Genomic DNA, 25,963 nt, shown 5'->3' with positions numbered 1-25,963 from the left:
CGATATATTATACCAATACTGTTCAACGCTCACTCACTCACCCAATGGATGTAGAGAGGTAAAATATAAAAGTATTCAATGGAAATGGCCAAATGTTTTCGTCATGGGAAATGAATGAATAGTTTCAGGAAATGTAATATAGATATTCGTCTGTCCTGACGAATGGAAGAGATACAGATTATTGCTATGGAATCTGATCCATTCATAGCTGAAACACATAAAACTTATCTTGTTTCCGAACTATAAATGATGCTTCATCCGTTTTCCGTTAAGTGCAACTACTGCACGAATAGCTTTGTGATAAGGCGTACGGTCAATACAGGCTCTATTATGCTATTGTAACGAACGCCCTTCTTTTGTTCAATGTTGTCGTGTAAAACAGCCGGCGTCTAATATCAGCTGCTATTTATAGAGGCATTTTCTATCATCTTTATTGTTTTTCACTATACATGTAGGTATTATCCGACTACCAAGACCTTCCGGATGGTTGATTGCAGTGGGAAACAAATGAACTACCTTTCATAAAACACCCTCGCGGCAATGTCCTATTCTCTTGTTACACCAGTTAAGTTCGTACCACAACACACACCCCTCGGAGCTATATGTACATTGTCAGGGCAATAACCAGCGTCAATAGAGACAGGTGTTTATCAGCACCAGTCTCATATAAACAGCGGCCACAGGACACGGAAACAGATGCGACTGTGGCGGCAAAGTGAGTACATTGTTGTGCATAGTATAGAAATCAGATCATTTTCTAAGGGTTGAACATATGTATACTCTACCCTTGAAAGTTGTCAAGATAGTTTATGAATTTCCTACCTCTATTCATAAGTTCACCAGACTGATTAAGATCCTTTCCTGATTTGACTGATTAAGATCCTGATGTTTTTCGCTTGAAAACTGCTAAATTATACTGATATTAACACCAACCAACATTTTTATAGTGCTTGTCGTTCAGAAATATCATTGTTTGTTAGTTTGTTTCTTGTTTAACGCCGCACTCAGCAGTATTCCAGCTATACGACGGCGGTCTGTATATAATCGAGTCTGGTGATTGACATTATGAACATCAATCCACGCCATTGGGATACAATGACATGCATCAAACAAGTCAGCGAGCTTGATCACCCGATCCAGATAGGCGCCTCTAACGACAAGCATAGTCACCTTTTCGGGCAAGCATGGGTTGCTGAAGATCTATTCTACCCCGAATCTTCACGGGTCTCATATGGAGTAGGTCTAGCCTATGTACTATGTATTGAAATGGATGTATCGATTTCAAATGGGCATGAATGGATATATACTCCAAATCTGAAATATTGTTAGTATTATCACATAGCGGAACTTCGTGGTGTGTGTCGCTGCTTCGTCTTCCTGTTCAATGACTTAACGTACATGGCTGTTTTGAATCAGCACAAAGTTCGTTTCCTATATGTTAGTCTAACTCATGTTAATTTGAATTATGAACAGGAGCGAAATAATTGTATTATGGTATTCAGATTGTATTTTCAGGATGCTAAGATTCAGTCTCGTGATTGCCATTTTACTTCCCTGCGCGGCATCTGATGGCAACCTGCTTGTCAACAGCGATCTGGAACAGGGTGACTTCAGTAACGCCAACAGTGGCTGGTTTGGGAGAAGGTGCTCCACCTCCCTCAGCTCTGACAGCTACACGGGCAACAACAGTGTGCGGGTATCCAACAGGTCACAAACATTTATCTGTTTAGGAGATTTTGCACGTGCAACAAACTTCGTCGCTAGCTCATATTTCCAATACATGGTACACGGCTCTTCATAATTTCGTGGGGTCCTAAACATGTATGTTATCATTGACAATCATGAACACTTGCCCGTTGTTGATACAAACTGACGGGGATAAATGCAAATATAGAGCCCTGAACATGAATATATATATGTTTACCTGATCAGTATTTTCGTCAAAGTGTTTATCTAATTGCAATGAATACGAACATTGTTACAGGGTACCTGCTAAAACATATTATCTTTTTTGCTTTTTAGAATTATGCACACATTTGTAAATCTTTAACACAAGTAGTGAATTTCACACCGTACTGTCATGTGTCGCCGTAGCTGAGGTTGACAGTAAGACGTCCTCAACCCCATTGGCAACACATATTTTCCGACAAAATTTGAAATCATTCACTTGTCAAAATATAAAAAATATAGTTCCGTCTATTCCAAGTGTAATTTAGTTGAAATGTTGGTCCAAGATAACGTATTATTGACAAACAACTGTGACATCAACAATAGAATGACATCACAGATGTGTTTAAATTTACAGCAGCTGCGCTTTGTCTTTGAAATATACGACGCCAACACACAAACAGTACACGCAGTACAAGCAGTCTAGATCAACGTACGAAACAGATTCCATTGTGACCAGGGATAGGACATCACGTATATACCCTTCATAACCATGGGGACGGTTACGGCATATCGATATGTTATGTCAAAGGAAGCGTGGTGTTGTGCAATGATACACACATGGGATGTAAATACGATGACGCGTAATTGACCTCGTCACCACCCGACCCCTACGCATTTTACGACCGGCATCAGTTGCTGGGGACCAGATGTAACCCGGAATGCCCCAATGGTCTTTAACGTCACGTCCAAAATTATTGCATTTATATAGCGACGTGCTTGCACGTGTGTATGTGTGTGTTTGGCTGTTTGTACTTGTACGGACTAATGCCTACTGGGATACCATGCCGCATGCATTAGACTCCAAGCCAACCAGTCCTTGTTCTAGCCCCTTAAATCCGAGCGCCAGAGAGGGTAACAACTAGTACCACCTTTAAAGTATGACGCGGCTGGGGATCGAACCCCGGGCCTTCCGCTCTCCGCGCGGACGCTCTACCACTAGACCACGGTGGCGGTCGGGTGAAATATAAGTTTCATATTAATTCGCATGTGCTTTCAGACAAGCGAAATGGGCAGGTATCGCCCAGTCCATCAGTGTAGAGGCAGGGAAACAATACTTCTTCAGTGGCTTCATCCAACTTCTCAACACAGCTGCTGGCAAGATGACGGCAGAGGTTACCGTCACGCTCAATTATCGCAATACCGTCACAGGTAGGACGAATGTCCACGTAACATTCTAACCTCTAAAACAATGCAGCTTCGTCATTACTGCGTTACTTTCAAATTGCTCGACAGGGGGACCTATTTTCACTAAATGGAATCTTTGAAACAAAAGTTTACAATAAGTTTTTCTATTTTAATTTAGCATCTTTCAAACTAACATCAAAGTGACAGTGCTTTAGTACAAGTGAATCCTCTATTGTATAAAATGTAGGTCACGTTCGATACCCAACCAAATTGGTCGATCGTGTAGTTTGTTTGTGGTTCTTGACTTCAGGTGCGAAGAAGTATGTGCATGTTTCTAGTGTGAGGTTCATGCAGCCCAACATGTGGCAGCGAATTGGCGGGGATATCACCATCCTTTCAGGTACAAACTCATAGAGTATTCACGTTTCATAATGACACAAAGCAACATTTACCGAGAACGTTACATCACAGACCCGAAACAGGCACAGAATGATATGTAACACCGGTTGTGAGATGTACTAAGATGCATAGTGTGTGTGTGTGTGTGTGTGTGTGTGTGTGTGTGTGTGTGTGTGTGTGTGTGTGTGCGTGCGTGTGTGTGTGTGCGCGCGTGCGCATGTGCGTGTTTGTGTGTGCGTGTGCGTGTGTGTGTGTGTGTCGGGAGACTCAGGCACTCAGGCGATATGTATTGTTTCGTCTCTAAGACGTGCAAGGATCGTGTGATCGTATGTTCGAATCCCAGACCTGGGATTCATTCCTACTTTATACTGACATGCCGTTGTATAAATGAAATGCTGTTCCCCCACTCACCGTTTCAGGATATGACAAGTACATCCTGTACATACAAGTGTACTCTCCCGTGGTAGACTACCTGCTGGACACAACGTCACTCACGGAGCTCCCGTCGCTGCCTGGGAACTGGGACGTTGCTGCCGACGCCACCATTGACGCCATTCGTAAAACGGACATCAACATTGTGTATGTAATCACTGATCCAATAAAGGCAGCTACTGTTAACCAAATCGTATAGAAAAGGAATGTTACATGTATATAATATATCTGGCAAAAGAAACGGCACCAAACAACATTCTGGTCTAAAACAAAACAGACGTAACGGTTGATGTTTTATCATAAAAAAACCAACAATTTTTCAAAAACGGTATTTGAAAATGACAAGATAAAAAAACATGTACTTAAAGTTCTGCAAACACGTTTATCATGCTGGGTGCACGGTCCAGTATTCGATCACGTCCGCAGAATCGACGTCGATCTCTTTTAAAGTCCCGTGCTTCATACATGGCTCAGTATCGGATGTGACCCCCTCCAGCAACGATGCAGACCCTAACACGGCGTCGAACTGAGTACACGAGTCTCCTGACATCCTGATTGGGTATCCTACGCCATTCTTACTGCAGGGCAATTGCCAAGGCATCCCTCGTCAATGGCGGCTGTTGACGTTTCCGAATTCTGCGTCCAAGTTGGTCCCAGAGGTGCTCTATGGGTGACAGGTCCGGTGATCTGGCTGGCCACTGTAATACCGTCACGTTGGTGGCGTTCAGAAAGTCGCTAGTGTCTCGAGCTGTATGAGGGGTGGCGTTGTCCTGCTGAAAAAGCGTCCGTGGGTGTCGTTGCAGGAAAGGCAGCACCACAGGCTACAAAACTTCATCAACGTAACGACGTGTAGTAAGAATTCCGTCGATGATGACCAGATCTGTTTTCTGCTCCCCGCAGATGCCACCCCAGACCATAACACTACCACAATGTGCCGTCCGTTCACCACGTCGTCGGTAGATTCGAACCCACCCATCACACTTGAAGAGCTAGCACCTACTCCCGTCGCTGAAGAGCAGTCTTCGCCAATTTCTCTGCTGCCACTGCTGTAGAGTCCAGGCCCTACTCAGTCTGTGACGTCGGTGTAGAAACGTTAACGCCATGCCCTAGAAGGGTCGATAGACACGGAGACCATACAGGCGGAGTCTTCTAGCAACGGTCCTTCTGCTGACTGAATGTCCAATTCTGTTTGCGGATGATGACGTCACAGTTAGGAATCTGGACTTTAGGTGAAGCACCCGTAAATACCGGTCTTCCTGTCGTGACATTGGGTCTTCCACTCCTCGGCCTGTCTGCGGTACTGCAGTACTGCCAGTTTGCCTGTGACGTGTCTTGCGTTGGTGCACTTGAAGCAGCCCATGATCCTGGCAACGTGCTCCTGCGTCGCTCCCATTTGCAACATACCGATGGCTTTCTCCCTCTGCTCTGCGGTTAGTCGAGGCATGTTCGTTGTTTTAAACGATTTCATGTGGTGAGAGAGTACAATGCTGCTCACGTTTTCAACCAGAATTTCATACGGGTAACTTTGTGCACATTTTGCATTTTTTAGTGATTAAATTAACTTTTCTCGCAAATCATGTGAAGTACGTGCCCATGTTAACAGGGAATAGGGAAGTTGCATTCCTGCTATGTGTTCCCAACTGTTTCGTGCTCATTGGCAAATGTGTTGAAAACTGACGACCAATATTTTTTGGTGGCGTTTTGTTTGCCCTCTAGTTTATATCTCAGGCCATTCACAGGTTACCTTGCTGCAGTTGTAATTAGTTCTATTGTAACATAACATTCCATGTATTGCTTCTTGCAGTGCTACTTCCGGCAGAGTGGATGGAGTGACTGTGGAGGTAGGTGAATCACAAGCATCCTCATCAAGTGAAACATCACACGCATGTTACAAACTACAATTTTCTGTTGAGTCATAGCAGTGTTTCATTTAACGACGTTCGCTCCTAGGGAAGTGAACGTTATGGCTGATTATGTCTCCTACAGCAGGTGGGTACAGATCGGAGAACGTCAAGTCAAGTCGCCATTGTTGTGGATTTCATGACCACTGCCTTGAGGAGCATGCTTTTACAGATACCTATCGTTACTACAGATACAACAACTAACAAGTGAGTTCGGGTTCGGCACTGCAGTGAGCGCTGACAGAATAGTCCAAAGCAGCAACTACACAGCCTATCAGAACTTCTTCTATGACAACTTTGAGTGGGCAACTATTGAAAATAAGCTGAAGTGGTCACAGACAGAGAGAAATAAGGTAAACATATGTAGACCTAAAACACAGAGGGACACTGAGTTTTAGCCTAACTCGAACATTCTCTGACCATAGGTGACTGACAGGTCACACACGGGAATATGTACGTTATAATTCAGAGCATCAGTCATAAGCTCTTGTGATCAGTTGTACTTAAAAATAACAAACTAATGTTCAACTAACGTGACTTCATTTCACGAATGTGCATTGTACATACAAAATACAAACAAAATGTAAGCCAAATGTACATGTAGAAATTTAGTAGAATTTGAAAATATATGAGTACGTTTTGTAATTGACTTTGTTACATATCGCTGAGAACTAGGTACGTAGACTAAACTTGTCTTATATACGTGCTGTGTGATAATCGGTTTGTGTTCGCCAGGATGTTTTAACCTACGACGCTGGGGTGACCGCTGTGAACGAGCTTGTTGAACGAGGGTGAGTTACACAACTCTCTGGTAACACACGGTGACTGAGAAACAGAGACGCACACACTATGTAGCATTCAGTTCAATGACACCTGTGCCAACGTATGTGCTTACCTCCCCGGGGAGGTTTACCTGAACTGAAGACTGGTCGCCCGACCGCATGTAGATGGGCGTAGTTCCCATGTTCCCTGTACCGTGTCTGCTCGTTGAGTCTAGGCGGCACTCTTTTCAACTGAACGCTACAGTATAGAGTAACAACCTTCTCAACCTAGTCCTTTTACCAATGATAAAATACTTTAAATACTTTTTTTTACTCTAGTTGTTGTTGAAACACTGAGAACTTGAAAATCAAGTTGGTGCAAAATGAAACTAATGTTCATGACATAGACAATATCTGCCGAAAATGTTCACGACTGAAAGTGAGGCGTCTTCGAAATTCGAAAAATCGAGTTGAGAAAACTAGACTAAGTGCATCGTTGTACTGCTCACATAAGGGAAAACACGGGCTGTTCAGGCGGAAACACCTACGGCAGCTAATACACGCGATAAGACGACTGAAGTGTTCACCCTTTCTACAGCTGTATCACGAGGATAAATGTACCAAGTACCGGTGCACATTTGTTTTCACATCCACAGGAAAGAACCGCGCTGTTATTGTAGTTGTTTCAGTCAAACAATCAAAGCATACCATGTGTCATTAAGGGTTTTGTAAATGTTCAAAATTATCACGGACGAATAATGACGTGTGGTTTGTTTCTGATTTTCACTGTATTGGTGTATGCAGAACTAATACGAAAAGTTTTAACTGCAACCAATGTCGGGTCCTGTCCTAAGGATAACGTCTAAAAACATATTATATTTAAAGCATTAAGGTGCGAGGCCACACTGTCTTCTGGGGCGTGCCTACAAAGGACCCTGCCTGGGTTCAGTCTCTACAAGGGGATGCGCTCGTACAGGCGATGGTGGCGCGGGGGATGAATGTGACGTCAAGGACTCTAGGGAAGTGAGTACATGCATCATTTGTTCATTCAAACACTTTAAGAATAAGAAAGAAAACGTACATTTTTATGGGTATTAACAACTTTTGGTTTATTGCATATAGTGACGTTTCTATGTAGATTCTTACACCGTTATCAAGCTGGATAAGAATGTACGGTGTAAGAATCTTCACTGAAACGTCATTATTTACAATAATCCAAAAGTTGTTATCCATTAAGTTGTACGTTTTCTTACATAGTCACCAACTTCTAGAATGCCTATCAAACAGTTTCCCTAAGAACAGCATCGTCTTCATAGAAATTCATGCCATCCAACTCACATACACGCACTTATGCTGATGTCTCACAGAGATTACATGTCTACATTGTAACATGTCATCCTTTCAGACTTGAACACTGGGACGTGAACAATGAAAACGTTCATGGCAACTTTTACGAGGAGGCTACAGGACATGTAAACATCACAATGGACATATTCTCCGCCGTCCGCTCCATGGATCCCAAGCCTAAACTCTTCCTCAATGACTTTGCTATAGTCAGTTCAGGACAGTTTACTCAGGTATGAAGTTGTACGAAGTGTTAAAGTCACAAGAACTCTATATTCGGGTAAGTTGGCATATGGGTCATGCTTATTGAGCTATTTCAACTCTACGTCAAACAAGTTCAACTGTAAATTGTCCCTAGCAAGTAGCTTTACAGTGTACTTGTATATGGGTATAGAAACAATACATGTACAGCTGTGGAATACTACTATACTGGTATGCAGGAGCTACGGGAATTTAAACATATACAAAGCTAACGATGTGACGAAAAAACATGCATCCAAAACTTTGAGTATCACAAACACTTAGAGCAGACTGATTATGTTAACATACTTGAACTAACGCCATCAAGTAACTGAAATGTTATAACAGTCATACCAGCACTCCACAAGTATACTGTTCCTTAGGCTGGACTCGCCCACCATTTGGAATCGCTGGTCTTTCATGTCATTTCACAACTAGTTATAATTACTTTTGGATATCAGAAATGTAAGAAACATGTCATGATCACAATTTTCTGTATTTCATATCGTGTCAGGCATATCGAACCCAAGCCATGATGTTCCGGAGTGAAACACCTGTGTATGGCGTAGGGATCCAGAGCCACCTGAAGCCTCCCCTAGATCTGACGCTCATCAAGGTGAGACCCGTATGAACCAGTGTACGCCAGTGTACTTGATGCTGGTGCTTAGGGTGCAGATTGATCTCATCGTCAACAGTGTGACTGTGTCCTATTGCCTCGGTCATATGTTTAATCTTATGCGCTCATCTCGTGTGCTTCCAGCACCGCCTGGACCAGATAGTGGAGGTAGGGCTGCCGATATGGATCACCGAGCTGGACATTGACGAGCCTGACCAGAACAAGAAGGCTGGACTCCTCGAGGACGTGCTGCGCCTGTACTTCAGCACCCCCGCCGTACACGGCGTCACACTGTGGGGGTTCTGGGACGGCAAGATATGGAACACTGATGCTGCTCTGGCTAACGGAGAATCTGTCACGGTAAGGATGTTGCCAATGGCGTTAGTTGAACCGGGCATGGAATTGATATAGAATACTAAACCAATACCAACTTTATGACACGAGTGAATAGTTCTGGTATCTGACGAGCGAAAGTTAGTCAGACACAACTATTCACGAGTTTCATAAAATTGGTTTTACACGGGAGCGAGTGTAGTATTTTATCTATTACTTGCCATTTATAACTTTTTTAGAATTATACTGTCGTGTGTGAATAGGTTGACAGCTACACGATCCACAGCATAATCAAATTTAGTTTTACGGAATAATACTTCAAACACGTAAAAAGTTTAAACGTATTAATTTAATTCCATATAACAGTCCACATTTAGAATTCAGGCGTCCGTTCCACAAAGTTATTGTAGCACCAAGGTTATCGCAACTAAAATACTTTGATTTAGACTGTCGTTGTGCCAGAGTACGATCGCCTTGTGGAACGGGGCCCTGCGCATGCACCACAAAGTTCACAATTACGTCACAATACCCGATGACGTAATTTGTGGAATTGTGTTGCAAGATCCATCGGCGAAACATTGTCATGTGTCGTCAGCTTAGCAACAAGGTTGCTAGGGTCATCGGGTGTGCATAAACTCCTCTCAGTGATCTATCATCTCCACACTTAATGTCGATGAATAGGCCAAAGGATGTTGAGAGCTTTTAATATTTGCACTCGTTTTGGTGTTACACAATGTGTAATACAGCTGCATGTTTATTAAACGGTTGATATCTTTAAAGCTGTTTTTGTACACACGGATAGTCGCGCCCCAGTCCTCTAGTCTCTCTCTCTCACACACACACACCGCACACATGGACTCACAAGTATTGCGGCACTAACCCTCACCCCCACACTATGCACACACTCACACGCATACCCGTACACACAATGCAATCACACATGGGCACACCCACAGGCGCACTCACCATGCACGCACACACGTGCATACGCGCCAATACTCACACCGTGAACACCCACACACGTGGACACATACGCTCAGTCATCCTCCTGATGCGTCCGTAAATCTCTCCTGTACACGGAGAACGGCATTTTCGTTTGGTTCATTTGACAGGCTTAAGACTGTTGGCGATACTTAGGTGGTATTATCTTTCACATCACTAAAGGAAAGTTCTATATCGAACATCGGTCTACCTGTCTGAACAGTGAGGGTAGATTTAGATAACATTGCTTTGATGTAAATATTACAAGATATGTAGCCAAGTGTCCGTAATTAATTAACGTTTTAGTTCCGGCAGATATTACAACTGTGTCTTGCTGTTTTTGTAGCCAAATGCAGCTGGGGTGAGATGGCATCAACTAGTGAAACAGGACTGGCGGACACACGAAACACATTCTCTGGCGGATAGAACAGTCAGGACTCGTGGATTCAAGGGGAACTATTCACTTCGAGTCAAGAAGGATGGGACAACTGTTCAAGAGCAACAGTTTACACTCGGTTCCTGCGGAGCAGAGATATCGCTTAATCTTTAGCTGGCCATCATTATCTGTCGACTATAAAAACACTTGATTCACGGAAATGGCGTCATGTCAATAAATTTAAATACATTTCGTTAATAAATTGATCATTGTAAGTACGGGAAGGTGAATCTAGAGTTGAACATACGTTACGTTCTTTGCTCGTTTTTGGTCAATTGTAATGGTAAATAATTCATGGAAGAATAATAAAAATATTTAAAGACGCTCTCTCCAGTAGGATGTTTTCTCTTCATTGATCACTTATTCAAGCTGCTAATGTCTTATCAACAAATGATGACATTTCACCTTTCGTATTACTAAAATTAAAACTGGTTTATGAACACGAACTTGATCTTGATTGACCTATTTCAGGGATGATGCATATTTTCTGAAACAATTGTATATACATATTCCATGAAAAGAACGTTCAGGATTATGTTCTATCTTGTTTTCTTTCCACGCGAGAAAGGGACGTGGCATTTCGTGATTACAAATTGAGTGGATACCTGTATGCCTGATACCTGAAACACTTCATTACTCGTGAAGCTTGGAAAGTCAAAACAATTCAGACTAGACTGATAGGGTAATATCTACATTGAAAAGTAGCAGTGGGAAGTGATGATTAGAGTGGAATATTCAGCTGTTAATGTCAATGTCAAGCTTGAAATGTTTAGGCCACATATCGCCTTCCACATTTGTGAAGTATTCTCGCTAGACGACAGGTTCGAGGTGTCATTTTAACTGTGTCGTCGGGTGGGACGTCAAGGTCACAGAGTATGGCCGCAACTGAGAGGGAGACAAATATTTTTAACTGACGAGTCATGTTTTATGCTTCGTTATGCGGATGGTAGACATCGTGTTTACAGGCGTCGCGGGGAACGTTATGCACGACACTGTATACAGGAAGTGGACAGATTTGGTGGTCGCAGTGTGAAGATCTGGGAAGCCATCTATATCACTGGTAGAACACACTTGATGCAAGTTCTGGGGAATGTAACGGTACAACGTTACACGGATGAGAGTCTTTGGCCACACGTCCTTCCCATTATGCAATAAGTGATCATCATTTTCCGACAAGACAATACCCGACCTCACACAGCAAGACTGACAACAGTCTTTTCAGGAATCGCAACATCCAAGTCCTGCCATGGCCCTCCAGGTCTCCAGATTTAAACCCAATTTAACATTTATGGGATGCACTGGATCAACGACTGCAATCACGTCAGCAACAATCACAGCACCTCCGACAGTTGGCAATCACTGCAGGCAGAGTGGGTGAACATTCTCAAGGCCACAATTCTTGATCTGATTGCTTCGATGGGATGATGATGCCAGTCAGTTTAGGGCTCTAATGGTGACCATACAAATATATTGAGAATAGATGATCTTCATCTTGAAAATCTACTGTTTCATGTGTGTCGTATGGAATCTGGGTCAACGGTAATGATATTTGCCAATTTTGAACAATCGAATACCAGCTGTTAATTATTTGAATGATATAAATTAAAATATACATCTAAAACCACTTCTGCCTTTATTGCAGGGTATAGTAATGCGTCAAGGGAGAATCATGGTATTCCAACTGTCAACAAAGTGGAACAAATGTTAGTTCACAAACACTTGCATCTAGAAATAAACTAGTTTCATGTGAGTGGCCATAACATTCAATATTGTGTTTTCACCGAGTGTATTTACATGTTCCGTTTTATATGTATCGTTGTGTATGCAGTCGGCACACCTGTACTAGATAAGAAAGATAAGGTAAATACGGTGACTGCTTTCACTGTCTGCTGGTGAACTGTTGTCAGCATGTCGCATCGGTCGGTGTTGGTGTTGTTACTAACTGTGGCAATAGGTCTCGCCTTTGGAGAAATCAACTTGCTGAAGAACGCCGACTTTGAGCTCAGTACGTTCAGTGAGTCATCTGGAGCCTGGTACGCAAATGGCTGCTCCGCCACGGCATCAGACGACAGCTACACCGGTGCCCATAGCGTGCGCGTCACCAACAGGTCAGACATAGACTGCAAACACATTGCAACAGTTACCTGAAACTCGGGGATTCCCGAAAAGCAGAAACAATGTATAGCATTGTTTAGCCCACCATATCTCCAAGACGTTTCCCAAGATACCAAGCTGGGGTTCAGGGGTGGTTCGGAGTGCTGCAGTATGAACCCTTTGCTCAAAACACAGTCGTCCTAGTGTCCGTGTGTCTCACACTCGTGTATCGCCACAGGTAGTAAATATGGTCCCTCATTAGAATGGTTTTGTGAACCTTTCTATCGTCCAACACTGGCTTCCACAGTAGATATCGCTTTGGTGAGATCAAAGGATATAGTCAACCAAATTATTGCACTATGGTGATTTGCAGACCATTTTGACGTCACCGGTTACTGTGAAGACAAAAATGAAATGCCATTACTAATCGTTCTGCTACTGAAGATAGTTAGCTGTACTTTCTACTCTCTCGTAAAAAATATAACTGTTTACAGACTAAAAGATTAGAGAGAGTGATGTTTAATGATAAATAGAATCCCACCCTTTTGATATGTGTTGATATATTTCATATCTCGGGTGAGAGTTTGTCTCGTAATTTGTTTCACTCAAATTGTAATAACATATGTTTTAAAATTGCCTTGGTTATTAATAATCAGCAGGTTGGTACGTGTAATCACACGTGGTTGGGGCACGATTACACATACTAGGTGACACCCCGATCATCTCTGCTCACCTATTCTGCACCTAGTGTCTCACTGGGTGTGGATGTGGCACTACACGGTATTGGCTATACACTCACTAGGTGAGTTTATGTGATGAATAAAGACATCGGATCACAGCTGCAGTCAGAAAAAGGTACCATGTTAGATTTACCATTTCTAGGAGAGGAACATGGGCGGGCATGAGCTACCATCTGACTTTGAAACCAGGCACCAACTATTACTTCAAGGCTCACATAAAACTACAAAATGTCCCTACACACGACCTGACTGCGAACACACAGGTGATGGTCTTCCTGCAAATGACCAGCGGTAAGAATGTGTCCTGGATTGTCCCTTCGTCTCCACATTGGAAAGTCTTCAGTTGCATCATCATTCAGATAAAGATCAAATGTGGTTGTTAACACGCGATTATTATCATTGTTCTTATTTTTTATTCGACAGACCATACGTACACCTGGTGTTTGTCAGAGACACATCTGGTCCATTGTATGTAATAAATAAACCTGGTCCATTGTCTGTCATAATACACCTGGTCCGTTGTTATTCATAAATACACCCAGTCAATTGTATGTAATACATAAACCTGGTCCATTGTATGTAAAAAATACACCCAGTCCATTGTGTGTCATAAATACACCCAGTCCATTGTATGTCATAAATACACCCAGTCCATTGTATGTCATAAATACACCCAGTCCATTGTATGTCATAAATACACCCAGTCCATTGTGTGTCATAGATACACCCAGTCCATTGTGTGTCATAGATACACCTGGAACATTGACGTACACATACATGGTACATTGCATGTCAACAATACACCTGTTACATTGCATGTCAACAATACACGTGTTACATTGTCATACACATTCATGTGTTCGATCCTCACGTGCGTACAATTTTTTAAGCCCATTTCTGGTGTCCCCGCCGGGTATATTGCTGGATTATTGCTATAAGCGGCAACAAAACATACTCACTCACTCGCTCACATGGTACATTGTCACACATGGCTGAAGCTGCATTTCCTGGCTATCGCCAATCAGCCGCCTTTTGCTTCCTTATGCTGCTTACAGGTCTTTATATACACATCACAACATGTCCACTCTGTGAAGTTGTTGAATTTGTGTGTTTGAGGTTCCAAGTACCTGACGTTGTCTGAGAACAAGGTGATGCAGCCGCACATCTGGCAAGCTATTGGAGGCGACTTTACAACTCCAGCTGGTAAGCCGGGCTGAATAAGAGGACGGGTATTCACTGGTTGGGGAACTTTCCTTCTCCGATTGGTAATCCCTAGTCGGGAAGATTTCCAATTCCGATTGGTCATCCCGAGTCGGGAAACTTTCCAACTCCGACGTGTAGGCTGTAGTAGCGAGGTTTTTCAACACCTGCAGGCGTGACATTTAAGTACTGGGACTGGCTTAATAGACAGGCCACAAACACGTAGAACATTAACGCAAGAATTCTGGAGTTTACTTTACACTGGACCCTTGGAAATGTTTGTTTCGAGGTAAAGTAGAAGTTTGCAGTCAATCGTTTAATTGTTGCTGTCGATAATTCACGTGACGAGCGTGCATGTACTGTACTTAACTGTATGTATTCCTGGATTAGATTTAACGTCCGCTCGACTGTACATTCAGTCAAAGGACGCGAGTGTCAACTACCTCTTGGATTCCTCTAGTCTGGTCGAAATACCACCCCTCCCGATCAACTGGAAAACCACGGCTAATGCTACTATCGATAAGATGAGGAAAGCAGATATTACCGTCAGGTAAGGAGAAAAATCTGTATCACTGATTCAACAATGTATTGAACAACATTGTGTAACAGACAGACAGACAGACAGACAGACAGACAAATTTATTCGGGACATCAGGCCACCGGCCCATAATACAATGGAAAAATATACTGTATATATATTTGCATGCTGAGTAGATTTAATAATGAGTTACCGTTCAACACTGTGTTTCCGTTCGAATATGCAATAAGGTAGCTCTATATAAGAAAGCAGTATGGTTTGTTGTGTTTTACATAAATGTAAGTAATACTATGCACATTTTCAAAGATGGTAGCACGGGCTTCTGATACCTCTGTTATTCTAACGAAACGTCAAAGTTGCTATTCTACAATATTCCTTCATCCTTAATTGGCTGCAATATTTGAAATTGCCTTTGTGATTATAAACTTCTTTTATGAACTGTTTTAGCATCTATGGACACTCATCCACAAAGGATCTTATTGGTGTCACCATCGAGGTGAGATCATTATGCACCAAGCGTCACACGCGTATACTTCATATCATATCCTCAGTTGACATAGAGTTCTAGTAAAGCCGTTGTTGACAGGCATATATTTCTTTCTACGAAACGACCACCCCCGTGGTCTAGTGGTAGAGCATCTGGCGGACAGCGGAAAGTCGGGGGTTCGATCCCGGCCGCGTTATACTAAAAGATGTTAACATCTTGTACTTGTTGTTACCCCACCTGGCGCTAGGCATTATGGGGCTGAAACAAGGACTGGTCGACTCGGAGTCAGTATACTGTGTTTGAGTGGAGTATCTGTCCCGACCTGTACAAGCAGACCTACACAAGACGTGGACGCAAGTCGGGATATAAGTGCAATAATCCTACACGCAACGTTGAACCCATTTCAACTCACATTTCTACGAAACAACTGTTATACGTTTACTGAATTTGTTTTTGTTGTTAGGTTATCCAGAACAAGCACGAGTTTGGCTTTGGCTCTGCGGTAAAGGCCAGTGCAATGACTAATCCCCAAGAGACTACATACCAGAAAGTCTTTTATGACAATTTTGAATGGGCAACGATTGAGAACTTTCTCAAATGGCGCATGATGGAATGGACAGAAGTACGGGTTTATACACGCATGTTACACATCTAATCTGAAAGCATCACAGGACCAGAAAGATGTGTCTCTAAAAACAGTTCCTCATATTTAAGGCGCACGGTGGGGGCACGGGTGGCCCAGTCGTCTAAGGCGCCGCGATTCGCTGTGCAGAGTTGCGTCCTTTAGGCAGGCCAGAAACCTATGATTGTGGGTTCGAACCCGGTTCGCCTCGATTATGTTTCTTGGTTTGTCAGCACCATACCCGTGCTCGTGGGTTTCAGCGAAGTGGTAAACGTCTGAGACCTGCATCACTTCGGGCTTTCCTCCCACATTAAGCTGACACGCCGTGATATAACTGGAATACTGTTAAAAGCGGCGTTAAACCCAACTCACTCACTCACTAAGGCGCACGGATGGTCTAGTCATCTATGTAGAGCTGCTTCCTTTAGGCGTATCAGGGACCTGTGATCGTTGGAACGAATCCCTGATTCGCTCTCATCTCGTCTTTGTGTTCGTGAGCACCACGTCCGTGCTCGTGGGCGGTAAACGTGAAAGACCTGCATCAATTCGACACGCAGCAATATATAAAAAAGCGGGATCAAACCCAACTGACTCACAATAATTAACTGAAATGAAATATATTCATTATTCAGTGTGTGTTTCTATGCATTGTTCATCTGATATGATACATTTGTTTTTAATTTTACAAGGGAAAAGTGAATTATGCCACCGCTATGAATGCTGTTGATGAGATGCTGAAGCACGGGTAAGGAGATGCTATAGAAGCAATTACAATTAGAAATAAAATGCCACTGATTCCAAGCAATATTATTTAAACCACCATTTATAGGCCACGTCCATCAACAGATAACTGTTTCCTGATTGGCTGGGCGGGGTTTGTGTTGCATGTGCTGAATGATGTCACCGATGTTGCAATGTTGTCAACAGTTTTGTGTGTGATTCAATAAGCACTCTGTGTAGTTATTATTATTGTCGTACTTATGTGGAAGAATTGACTTGAACATGTTTTGGCTTATATGGAGTTATAATCCGCGTACATTGTGCACACCGGCTGTACGTGTATACTTCCATAACCGCAAACAAAATATTGAAGTCAGTTGTTAATTAAAGATAAATTATACGCCCTTATGCATCCAGGACGAACATACGAGCACACAACTTGTTCTGGGACCGAAAATCAAATGTGCCCGCTTGGTTAGCTAACACTACTGGCCAAGCTCTCATTCAGCAAATGGAAAGAAGAATCAATGGCATTGTTCCAAGGACCAAGGGCAAGTAAGTAAAGATGGGTACACGAACAAAGACGGGCTGTTGTATGAGTGAGTGGATGCATTGGGTAAAGCTCATGTTGTAGGGAACATCACATGTAAGGAGGCATCATATAAAGTGAAAGCTGTAAGTGTATCGCAACACACAGGCATTGGAAGGCTCCTGCAGTTGGTGGTCCATAGGACGCATAGGCACTTGTAGTAGTATTATTTAGCGACTTAGGTACGCAAGTCCATGTTCAAGCCGTTTGCTCTGGAAAATATAGTTTGACATGATCAAGTGCCTTCTTTTATTTTGGGATTTATATTTTGATCTATGAAAACAGCACTACTAAAAACCAAATATCCATCTTACTTGAAGATGAACTCACTATGTAATTTCGACGTAAATTCGATACTCGTTAAATGTCATTCAAAACCGAATCCTGCAGGCAGTATCCTTACTGTCCTCCACGGGGAAATGAAGAATCTATTACAGCGTTCAGTCGTCTGAACTACACACCACTATTACGTCATGATGTCAACGGATAACGTTGCCCAACCATGGTGACGCGGTAGACATGACGTCACAGTACGTCACAACTAAATGAAAAGCGGTGTTGATGGTGCTAAGTTACGCAGTAAACTCTTTAAGGCGTTGTTTCCCGGGTTTTCTGTATGAAACATTATGTCAAACTTGCACAAAATATTGTACTACACCGTATGTTCAGGCTTTCATAAAGCGAAATCAATATTTGAAATTAGCTACCGATCTGGTTTGTGAAAGAAGTGCTTTCAAATACATACTGCGGTTATCAACACAGTCATGGTCAGAAATACATAGATCAGACAACAGGATTAAACATTTCAAATCTTGAATGCTGGCAACATGGGTACAGTATGAGGTGGGGGAGGTGAAATGTGGGTTCACGGCGTGTTCAAGATAATTCCACTTATATAGCGACGACCTGCATGCATGCATGCATGCGTGCGTGCGTGCGTGCGTGCGTGTGTGTGTTGTTGCTGGTACTAGTCTGGATACATGCTGGTTTTAAAGTGCTAAATCGCTGAATTATGCCATCCACAGTTTAACATGGATCCTTCCCTCAGACGTAAAATATTGACCGACCAGTCCTTGTTTTATACCCTTCGTTCTTAACGCTATGGAGAGTATCATAACTTACCATCTTTTGAAGTATTGCAGTGTGACGCGCCCATGGGACCAAACCAACGAACTTCCGCTTACATGACTATCTATCATCTAGACCACGGAGGCGGCAACTATGCGAACATCTTATGTGAGAAATAATGCTGACTGTAGTTGCATGATTGCATTTAGGCTTTTGTGTTGTTTATGTGTGTCTACTACTTCCCCGATCCGACTAGGGTTAATACAGGCGGTTCGTGTGTTCCACAGTTGCATCATGTATCAGTTCCCTATATGCCACGAAGTTACCAAGGCACTTATTATAAAGCTCTACGTGACATGTGTTTGATCTGAACAGAGTTGAGCACTGGGACGTGAACAACGAAAACATCCACGGTAATTTCTTCGAGTCCGGCACAGGCGACGTGAACATCACCATGTGGATGTTCAAGGAGGTACATAAGGTAGACCCCACAGTGAAACTGTTTCTGAACGACTACGGCGTGGTGAAGGACAGATACTCTACACAGGTAAGACATCTCTAGGAGCTAGTTACCTGTACATGGATGTTTGTCATGTGGTTATTATGATAAGATACTTACTTCACTTCTTACTTGTAACTCTGGCGAGGACACTGGACAACATGGTGCTCTGATAATGCTCCAGGATTACTACAACCAGGCGATGATGTTCAAGGCGAGACCCGATGTCCCCCTCTATGGCCTCGGAATACAAGCGCACATGCACTCTTCTATAGATGTGTCTGTCGTCAAGGTATACGGTAACAAATACTACCCACTTTGAAATCAGACAACAAATCATGACTAAACATTACTAATTTGCATGTTCATGGTATACTTGGATAATGATATAATTTAATTGAAATATATTGGTTCATGTCATGCGTGTTACCGCTCCTACCGCTCCCACCGCCAATAGTCATCACAGCATGTGTATCATAACCCTGTGCATATGATGTCAGTACCGCCTGGACCAGATGGTGGCAACCGGACTGCCCCTGTGGATCACGGAGTTTGACCTGGATGTACGTGATGACAACAGCAGGGCGGACTATCTGGAGGACCTGCTCACACTCTTCTTCAGCACACCAGAAGTGGAGGGAATTATATTCTGGGGATTCTGGGACGGAAATATGCATGCACCCATCCGAGCTTTGTTTACTGGAAGCGATGTTAAAGTAAGAGAAATATGCTAAGTATTCTGTCAGTAAATTTTAGAGAAATGGTTTCCATAAAATGAATTAAATCAAACGTTTATATTTAATTACAATTACAGAATTCCAGGTTGGGATTGTTCATAACCCTTTGAGACTTTTTAGAGATCTTGAGAAAGCTAATTATGTTTTAATGCATATCCTGTACTTAGCCTAATGCTGCTGGTCGGAGATATCAGCAACTGTTCAAGCGAGACTGGAGGACCAATATAACTACGCCTATAGCATCTGGGCACGCCTCACTCCGAGGTTTCAGGGGCCAGTACACCCTAAGAGTCACAAAGGCTGGTCACACACTAAAGGAGGAAAAGTTTACATTGACAAGTAAAGGGGCGGACCTTAACGTTACAGTCAGTGGATCAGGTACTGCTTTTATTACTCACACCTCTTATCCGTCCTCGGGCATTGGTATGTTCACATATCTCTTAGCCGATCTAATATACGGTACTATGAACCATCAATCGGTTTGATTCGCACTGGTTTACGGGCTACTGTAGTGTAACATAGCCGACTGCGTCATGACATTCACTCACTATAAGGAAACTCCTGTCATACATGTTCGTCTACGAACACTAAATCTTTCAATCCTTGATAAACATGTAAAACGTTAGACGTGGCGGTCATGCTTGTTATCATTTGAACGGTGTCTGTTTCATCTTCTGTTTTCCATTGCAGGAAACACCATGCAAGTGTCGCACATTCTTGTTGGATAACACGTTGAAGCTTCTGTCATGTATTTATACACATTGAATACACCATGTTACATACCGTATTGTCTTGTGTGTTGCGTGGGTAAAGAGCCTGCCGGGCGACTAGGATGCATATCTTGGATGTACTATCTTTGTTATTCAGTAGCAAAGAAAGCAGGCCAGGGTTGTACTGAACCTTCTGGTTGGTTAACCGCATACAATTAATGGGACTTTCTTACTCCTGGGATGGAAGATCGATGATCACCTCGTCGACTTCCAACGCTTCTAACATTTGATAAAAGACGCACCAGGTACAACATGTCCTGTAATAATATAGATGTTTGAAGCTGATATTGAAGGTTCGTGAGACGATTTATAACTATAGATTAAACCTGAGTTCACCACTTCCAAACAGTGGAAACATTTGCCATCACCACCACCAAAGAGGGCAAAGACTATCCCCTCTGCTGGAACGGCTGTGACCTCCATGTGTAAGGATGTCCAGGGGTGTCATCATAAGGTTAGACAATATGCAGTGCAGATTATGTTGCACTTTTGAGGTAATGCTGCACTTTTGAGGTTATTACGGGATACAACTAAGACTAAGATTCTTAATCTGAGAAAAGGTGTGCTCTTCCATCAATACAATGCTCTAATGCTCATGTCAGTTATTGTCATTGCTACAATCCGCGAGTGTCGAGCCTTTGGATTCCTTCAGCACCCACCTGATGCTCCTGATCTGGCTCCTTCAGATATAATTCATAAAGAAAGCTCTAGTTGGAACCGTTTTCGAATCGATTGACGACACAGCAGTTGTGGAGAACTGTTTGGAAATCCAAGAGAAATGATTCTACGAAACTGTGATAAACGCCCTCCAACATCGTTGGTACAATTTGAAAAAAGGGGTTATGTCGAAAAATGTATAGTTTTAATACTTTAGGTGTGGTCTTCTATGTAAGGCTCAGAAACCCTCATTGTTATGTCTTCAATGTAGTCAAGACACAAACACGCCATGGCGTCAAATCAGAAATCTTCATACAGGATATTTAGAGTCACAAATATTTTAAGAAATGTCCGATGTATCGATATTGGCACAGTGGAGAGATGCAGTTATGACATTTTTTCTGTGCAAGATTTGTTTTTGTGATAATGTTGATTACAGTAACATGAGAAAAACATTACAATATGCTGGCTATATGCCTATGACATACATGTTTAAATTCTGTACACTTAGATATTCCTTATTTTGTAAACTGAGTGTTACATGCAAAGAACGGTACACATGCAATGTATAAATTTCGTAATTGCAACATAAATGTCATTATCCAAGGATATCAATCCTCTGGCATTATATATAAGTGAAGAATAATGTTGACCAGTTCAAATGATCAATATTTTCCCTCATGCTTATCTCCTTATTTGGCATGAGTTTTGGCACTACATCCATGTACCGAACTTAAGAACATTGGTTATCTTTTCTAGGACATGTATGGCCTCAGCGGATTGCGATCCCCAAGCGATTATCTGTAACCTAACGGGTCAAGGTCATGACGTGAATGACGCTAATGTCGACAATGACCCCCACAGAAATACCATATATAACAGTGGAGTTTATTCCAGCGGAGTCTCTAGCCTGGTGCCATAAGAAACATAATTTGTTCTGACATTGTACTGGCATAGCGCAAAGCGATAATTTAACGTCGGCTAGATTTGGAATCCCCCTCACGATTAATACGTATTGTTCAAAGTGAATTGCGTAGAGACAGAGAAAAGTTTATTCCCTGCTGTCATGACGTGAATGAGTGAGTGAGTGAGTAAAAGGGTCGGGCTTAACGCTTTTCAAGAGCAGTATACAACACGATGTGTCAGCACAATGGAAACGTGCATGTACTGTACGATGTGGTGAATTCTACGAGTGCGCGAGTAGTGCAAACAACTCATTATTAGAATACATCTGGTATTTGACATGACTTCGAAATGGGTCACAGGACGAAGTGTTTTGATGACAAACAATCATACTCTTCAGACCTAAACATCGGTACTGAAATAGTATATTTCTCTGTTTTATAGAACATCATATAAACAGACGAACATGTGTCACAAAATCAATGAAGTAGGGTTTGTTTAAACACTACCGTTTTATAAAAATTCATACTTTCTACATTACATTTTCAATCATCTAAAAGGCTCATTGACAGATGCTTTGAAATATTTTTCTTTTATAATGGAAAAATTTAGTGGAAGAGGAATAGTCTTAATTAAATTGTGTAATTTGGCAAATTGCTTGAATATCACTGCATAATATAATTTTTAACATAATTTATTATCTTTAAAGGTAATAATCAATAACTAACTTCAATTATAAACGAAGTTATTACTATCTGTGGCTTCTGCGAGATAGGCAGCAACAAGGAGATTAGGAAATAAGGCCAACCGGAGAGTTTGAAATATTTCTTTAGACCAACAGGGACAGGTCTGAAGCATGATATCGCAATATGTAAATTAGATATTGAAACAGGAAACCGATTTAAAAATATGATTGAATGAATATTATTATGAATATGAATTATATATTGTTGTTCCATTTCATATGTATTTGGGATTGAATATACATGTTCCCTGTAGCCTATATAAGGACACACTATCCGATCTTGTGTTGTAGGAACATGTGTATCTACAGTGTCAAGGCCATCAGTCACTGAACTATAAATACAGCCAATGGCGTACGGCAATAAACGGCGTGGTAAAACTCAGCAATGTTTTCGGTTCTTGGGGGATGTACACACAGACAGACGGATATATTGATATATTTTATGACAGCATGCAAATTAGCCCAGGAATACAAGTGCTATTGCACGCAAAGTACCATACATTGCCTACTTGTGGTTTTAACTTGAATAAATCGTAGATTTGCAAGAGCCATTAGATGAGATTGTATTGTCTGATTTGGTTTACATTGCAGAAAGGCTTATGTTTACGGAAAACATAAATGCAGACACAAATACAGATTAACACGAAAAGCAACAAGACAGGACTGAGTATACAATGCCGATAGCACTTCGCATTTAGAAGGTGTAATTCAGCAATACAAAATTGTAAAGCAATTTATGAAAAAAGTGTATGACGTCTTCAACATAGTGGCCATATTTAACAGACACACGATTTAAGGGCTAATAACTTAAGATGTGACATGGTAATCAGCCAATAGAAAACTGAAAAGCAACTTAAGGAGAAAAGTGACTGAAATAGTGGCCATATTCAACGGACTTTTAAAACTAATACTTAAGAAGTTGGTGGTGGGAAAAATAGATGTACGGGTCCTTTTGGTTTAGGGAAGGGCAACCATCAACAGTAACTACCTGAGTTCCTTTTCGGATGAAACTTATAGTCCATTTAAAATACATTTAGAGACGTATCCTAAGGATTTTGAATCATTATATGTGGCTGAGTTTTATCAAAAGCAGATGATAAATCTACTGACAGCACACGTGCATTTCTAAACGGTCATATATTCTGCGTATTGGTGCATGCTTGGACCTGTAAGCAATCTGAATCGGTCAAGCTTGCCCTGACGCCCAGCAGTAACAACTGCATTACAGTGCACTTCAAACATGAAAGTAAAATTGATATGATGGGTACAGGTCAGTAGTCGTTGAGAGAGGATGGCTTGGCTTTTCTCGCTTGGTAGATGAGTACAAAATCTTTTGCAGCCTTTTTTTGAGTGAGTGAGAGTGTGAGACTCTTTTGCAGCCTTTCTTGAACTGATGCCCGTAGTTATGAAAGTACACTGTCATAACCTGCCTATCTTATAGCTGCTTACATCTATCATATATGCAGCCATTGCATTATCCAGCTTACGTGACTAGGTTCACGTCATGAAGATCGCGCCACTTCATTCCCATCCATCTCACTCATGTTGACGTTGATGTGATTCCACTTGTCAGATCAATGGAAATGAACATTTGAAAATGGCATGGCAGAAGTTTTAATACAGGACATATTACACGGCGGTAATCAGATATTCAAAACAAAGCAAGTAGCCTAACCAAGGCTATACCTTAGCGAAACATTAGACAATTAACGGTGATCACTGCTTAGTGATGTAAGAGTGAGCATGTGTGAGTGAATGTGAGAGTGAGAGTGAGAGTGAGAGTGTGAGAGATTTCGAGTGAGAGTGAGAGTGAGAGTGTGAGAGTGAGAGTGAGAGTGAGAGTGAGAGTGAGCATGTGTGAGTGAATGTGAGAGTGAGAGTGAGAGTGAGAGTGTGAGAGTGAGAGTGAGAGTGAGCATGTGTGAGTGAATGTGAGAGTGAGAGTGAGAGTGAGCATGTGTGAGTGAATATGAGTGAGTGAGAGTGTGAGAGCGAGAGTGAGCATGTGTGAGCGAATGTGAGTGAGTGTGAGCGTGAGAGTGAGCATGTATGAGTGAGTGAGAGTGAGCATGTGTGAGTGAATGTGAGTGAGTGAGAGTGAGAGTGAGCAGGTGTGAGTGAGAGTGATTTAGAGTGAGTGAGAGTGAGAGTGAGCGTGAGCGTCTGTGAGAGTGAGAGTGAGCATGTGTGAGTGAGAGAGTGAGAGTGAGCATGTGTGAGTGAGTGAGAGTGAGTGAGTGAGAGTGAGCATGTGTGAGTGAGTGTGAGTGAGAGAGTGAGAGTGAGCATGTGTGAGTGAGTGAGAGTGAGAGAGTGAGAGTGAGCATGTGTGAGTGAGTACGAGTGTGATGAAAATGAATTGGGTTTGTTGCTAACACTCTCCGCACTTATATGTGATAGGAGACAGACTCATCGAGGTTTTATCACCCCGGGGTTAAACGATATCAATGCGCACAAACATGTATCTGTAACTCGCACAATGTACATACATTCCTTGTCAGTGACATTATTGGTATTTAATGACAAGTCGACAAATCGTGGGTAAACTGAAAAAAAATAATTCACAAGGGATCTACCTACAGTTTGTAGAGGCGAATACATATCCTTCAGTCGTACTCTAGAGACTAAGTTTGTAGATGCAAATATCTACGTTCGGGTATTAACAATCACAAAAAACAACAGATAAAACGTACGAATGTATATTTTGATGAAACCTAAACGCCATTTTACTCTACTCTACAATCCTCATCCTATACCTTGGTTTGTCTTTTATGAAAACGGGAGATAACTTTTGCCACAAATGACTGCTGACTGCTGATAAAGGAGTGAGTGTTGTGTTGTCGCATAACCCACTGTGAATAATCTGCTTATGATGCGGTATGCTGCAGCACTCAAGGCGTGCAGTAAAACAAAGTTCAAGTCAGCTGTCTGCGCATCCGAATCCGCTGAGCTGACACCTCCCTTAACCAACATCGACAGGAGGCCTTCATTGTCATGTCCTACGAAATCGGGGATCTTTTCTCAATTTCATGCATCGACAATGTATTGCACACGACACAAATCGTAACAAGTGCAA

The 25,963-nt window shown here is 42.1% G+C and overlaps 2 protein-coding genes across 4 annotated transcripts; both read left to right on the top strand.

Moving 5' to 3' along the window:
* Positions 1 to 577: 577 nt before the first annotated feature.
* Positions 578 to 10,843, top strand: LOC124120202 (endo-1,4-beta-xylanase 1-like). 2 transcript variants are annotated; one of them, XM_046482965.2, is made up of 13 exons: positions 578 to 715; positions 1,516 to 1,707; positions 2,948 to 3,099; positions 3,386 to 3,475; positions 3,894 to 4,053; positions 5,711 to 5,747; positions 5,999 to 6,160; positions 6,543 to 6,598; positions 7,454 to 7,591; positions 7,974 to 8,145; positions 8,667 to 8,768; positions 8,913 to 9,128; positions 10,429 to 10,843. In XM_046482965.2, exons 1-13 carry the CDS (start codon positions 603 to 605, stop codon positions 10,630 to 10,632), a joined length of 1,794 nt encoding a protein of 597 aa, XP_046338921.1. In that variant the 5' UTR covers positions 578 to 602; the 3' UTR covers positions 10,633 to 10,843. The 2 variants fall into 2 exon arrangements, with proteins under 2 accessions (XP_046338921.1, XP_046338922.1); XM_046482966.1 differs by having other exon boundaries at positions 682 to 715; positions 1,503 to 1,707.
* A 1,524-nt stretch (positions 10,844 to 12,367) lies between these two features.
* Positions 12,368 to 20,595, top strand: LOC124120201 (endo-1,4-beta-xylanase 1-like). Of its 2 annotated transcripts, none has more exons than XM_048389654.1 (13): positions 12,368 to 12,626; positions 13,495 to 13,643; positions 14,469 to 14,555; positions 14,943 to 15,102; positions 15,538 to 15,586; positions 16,041 to 16,199; positions 16,889 to 16,944; positions 17,337 to 17,474; positions 18,952 to 19,123; positions 19,224 to 19,367; positions 19,576 to 19,791; positions 19,980 to 20,190; positions 20,503 to 20,595. In XM_048389654.1, exons 1-13 carry the CDS (start codon positions 12,427 to 12,429, stop codon positions 20,538 to 20,540), a joined length of 1,779 nt encoding a protein of 592 aa, XP_048245611.1. In that variant the 5' UTR covers positions 12,368 to 12,426; the 3' UTR covers positions 20,541 to 20,595. The 2 variants fall into 2 exon arrangements, with proteins under 2 accessions (XP_048245611.1, XP_046338920.2); XM_046482964.2 differs by having other exon boundaries at positions 12,369 to 12,626; positions 19,260 to 19,367.
* Positions 20,596 to 25,963: the final 5,368 nt, after the last annotated feature.

Source organism: Haliotis rufescens, unplaced genomic scaffold (assembly GCF_023055435.1).
Source record: "Haliotis rufescens isolate VD_foot unplaced genomic scaffold, xgHalRufe1.0.p SCAF_8, whole genome shotgun sequence".
Lineage (NCBI taxonomy): Eukaryota > Metazoa > Mollusca > Gastropoda > Lepetellida > Haliotidae > Haliotis > Haliotis rufescens.
The sequence above is the reverse complement of the archived record's forward strand: the minus strand, read 5'-3'. Positions and strand labels throughout refer to the sequence as shown.

Excerpts from the sequence above, each read along its gene's own strand:
- LOC124120202 (XM_046482965.2), top strand. The coding sequence starts at position 603 with ATGTACATTGTCAGGGCAATAACCAGCGTCAATAGAGACAGGTGTTTA. Across the intron at positions 3,100-3,385 it reads TTATCGCAATACCGTCACAG|GTGCGAAGAAGTATGTGCAT; the intron begins GTAGGACGAATG and ends TCTTGACTTCAG. Across the intron at positions 9,129-10,428 it reads CTAACGGAGAATCTGTCACG|CCAAATGCAGCTGGGGTGAG; the intron begins GTAAGGATGTTG and ends CTGTTTTTGTAG.
- LOC124120201 (XM_048389654.1), top strand. The coding sequence starts at position 12,427 with ATGTCGCATCGGTCGGTGTTGGTGTTGTTACTAACTGTGGCAATAGGT. Across the intron at positions 15,103-15,537 it reads AAAGCAGATATTACCGTCAG|CATCTATGGACACTCATCCA; the intron begins GTAAGGAGAAAA and ends GAACTGTTTTAG. Across the intron at positions 17,475-18,951 it reads GTTCCAAGGACCAAGGGCAA|AGTTGAGCACTGGGACGTGA; the intron begins GTAAGTAAAGAT and ends TGATCTGAACAG.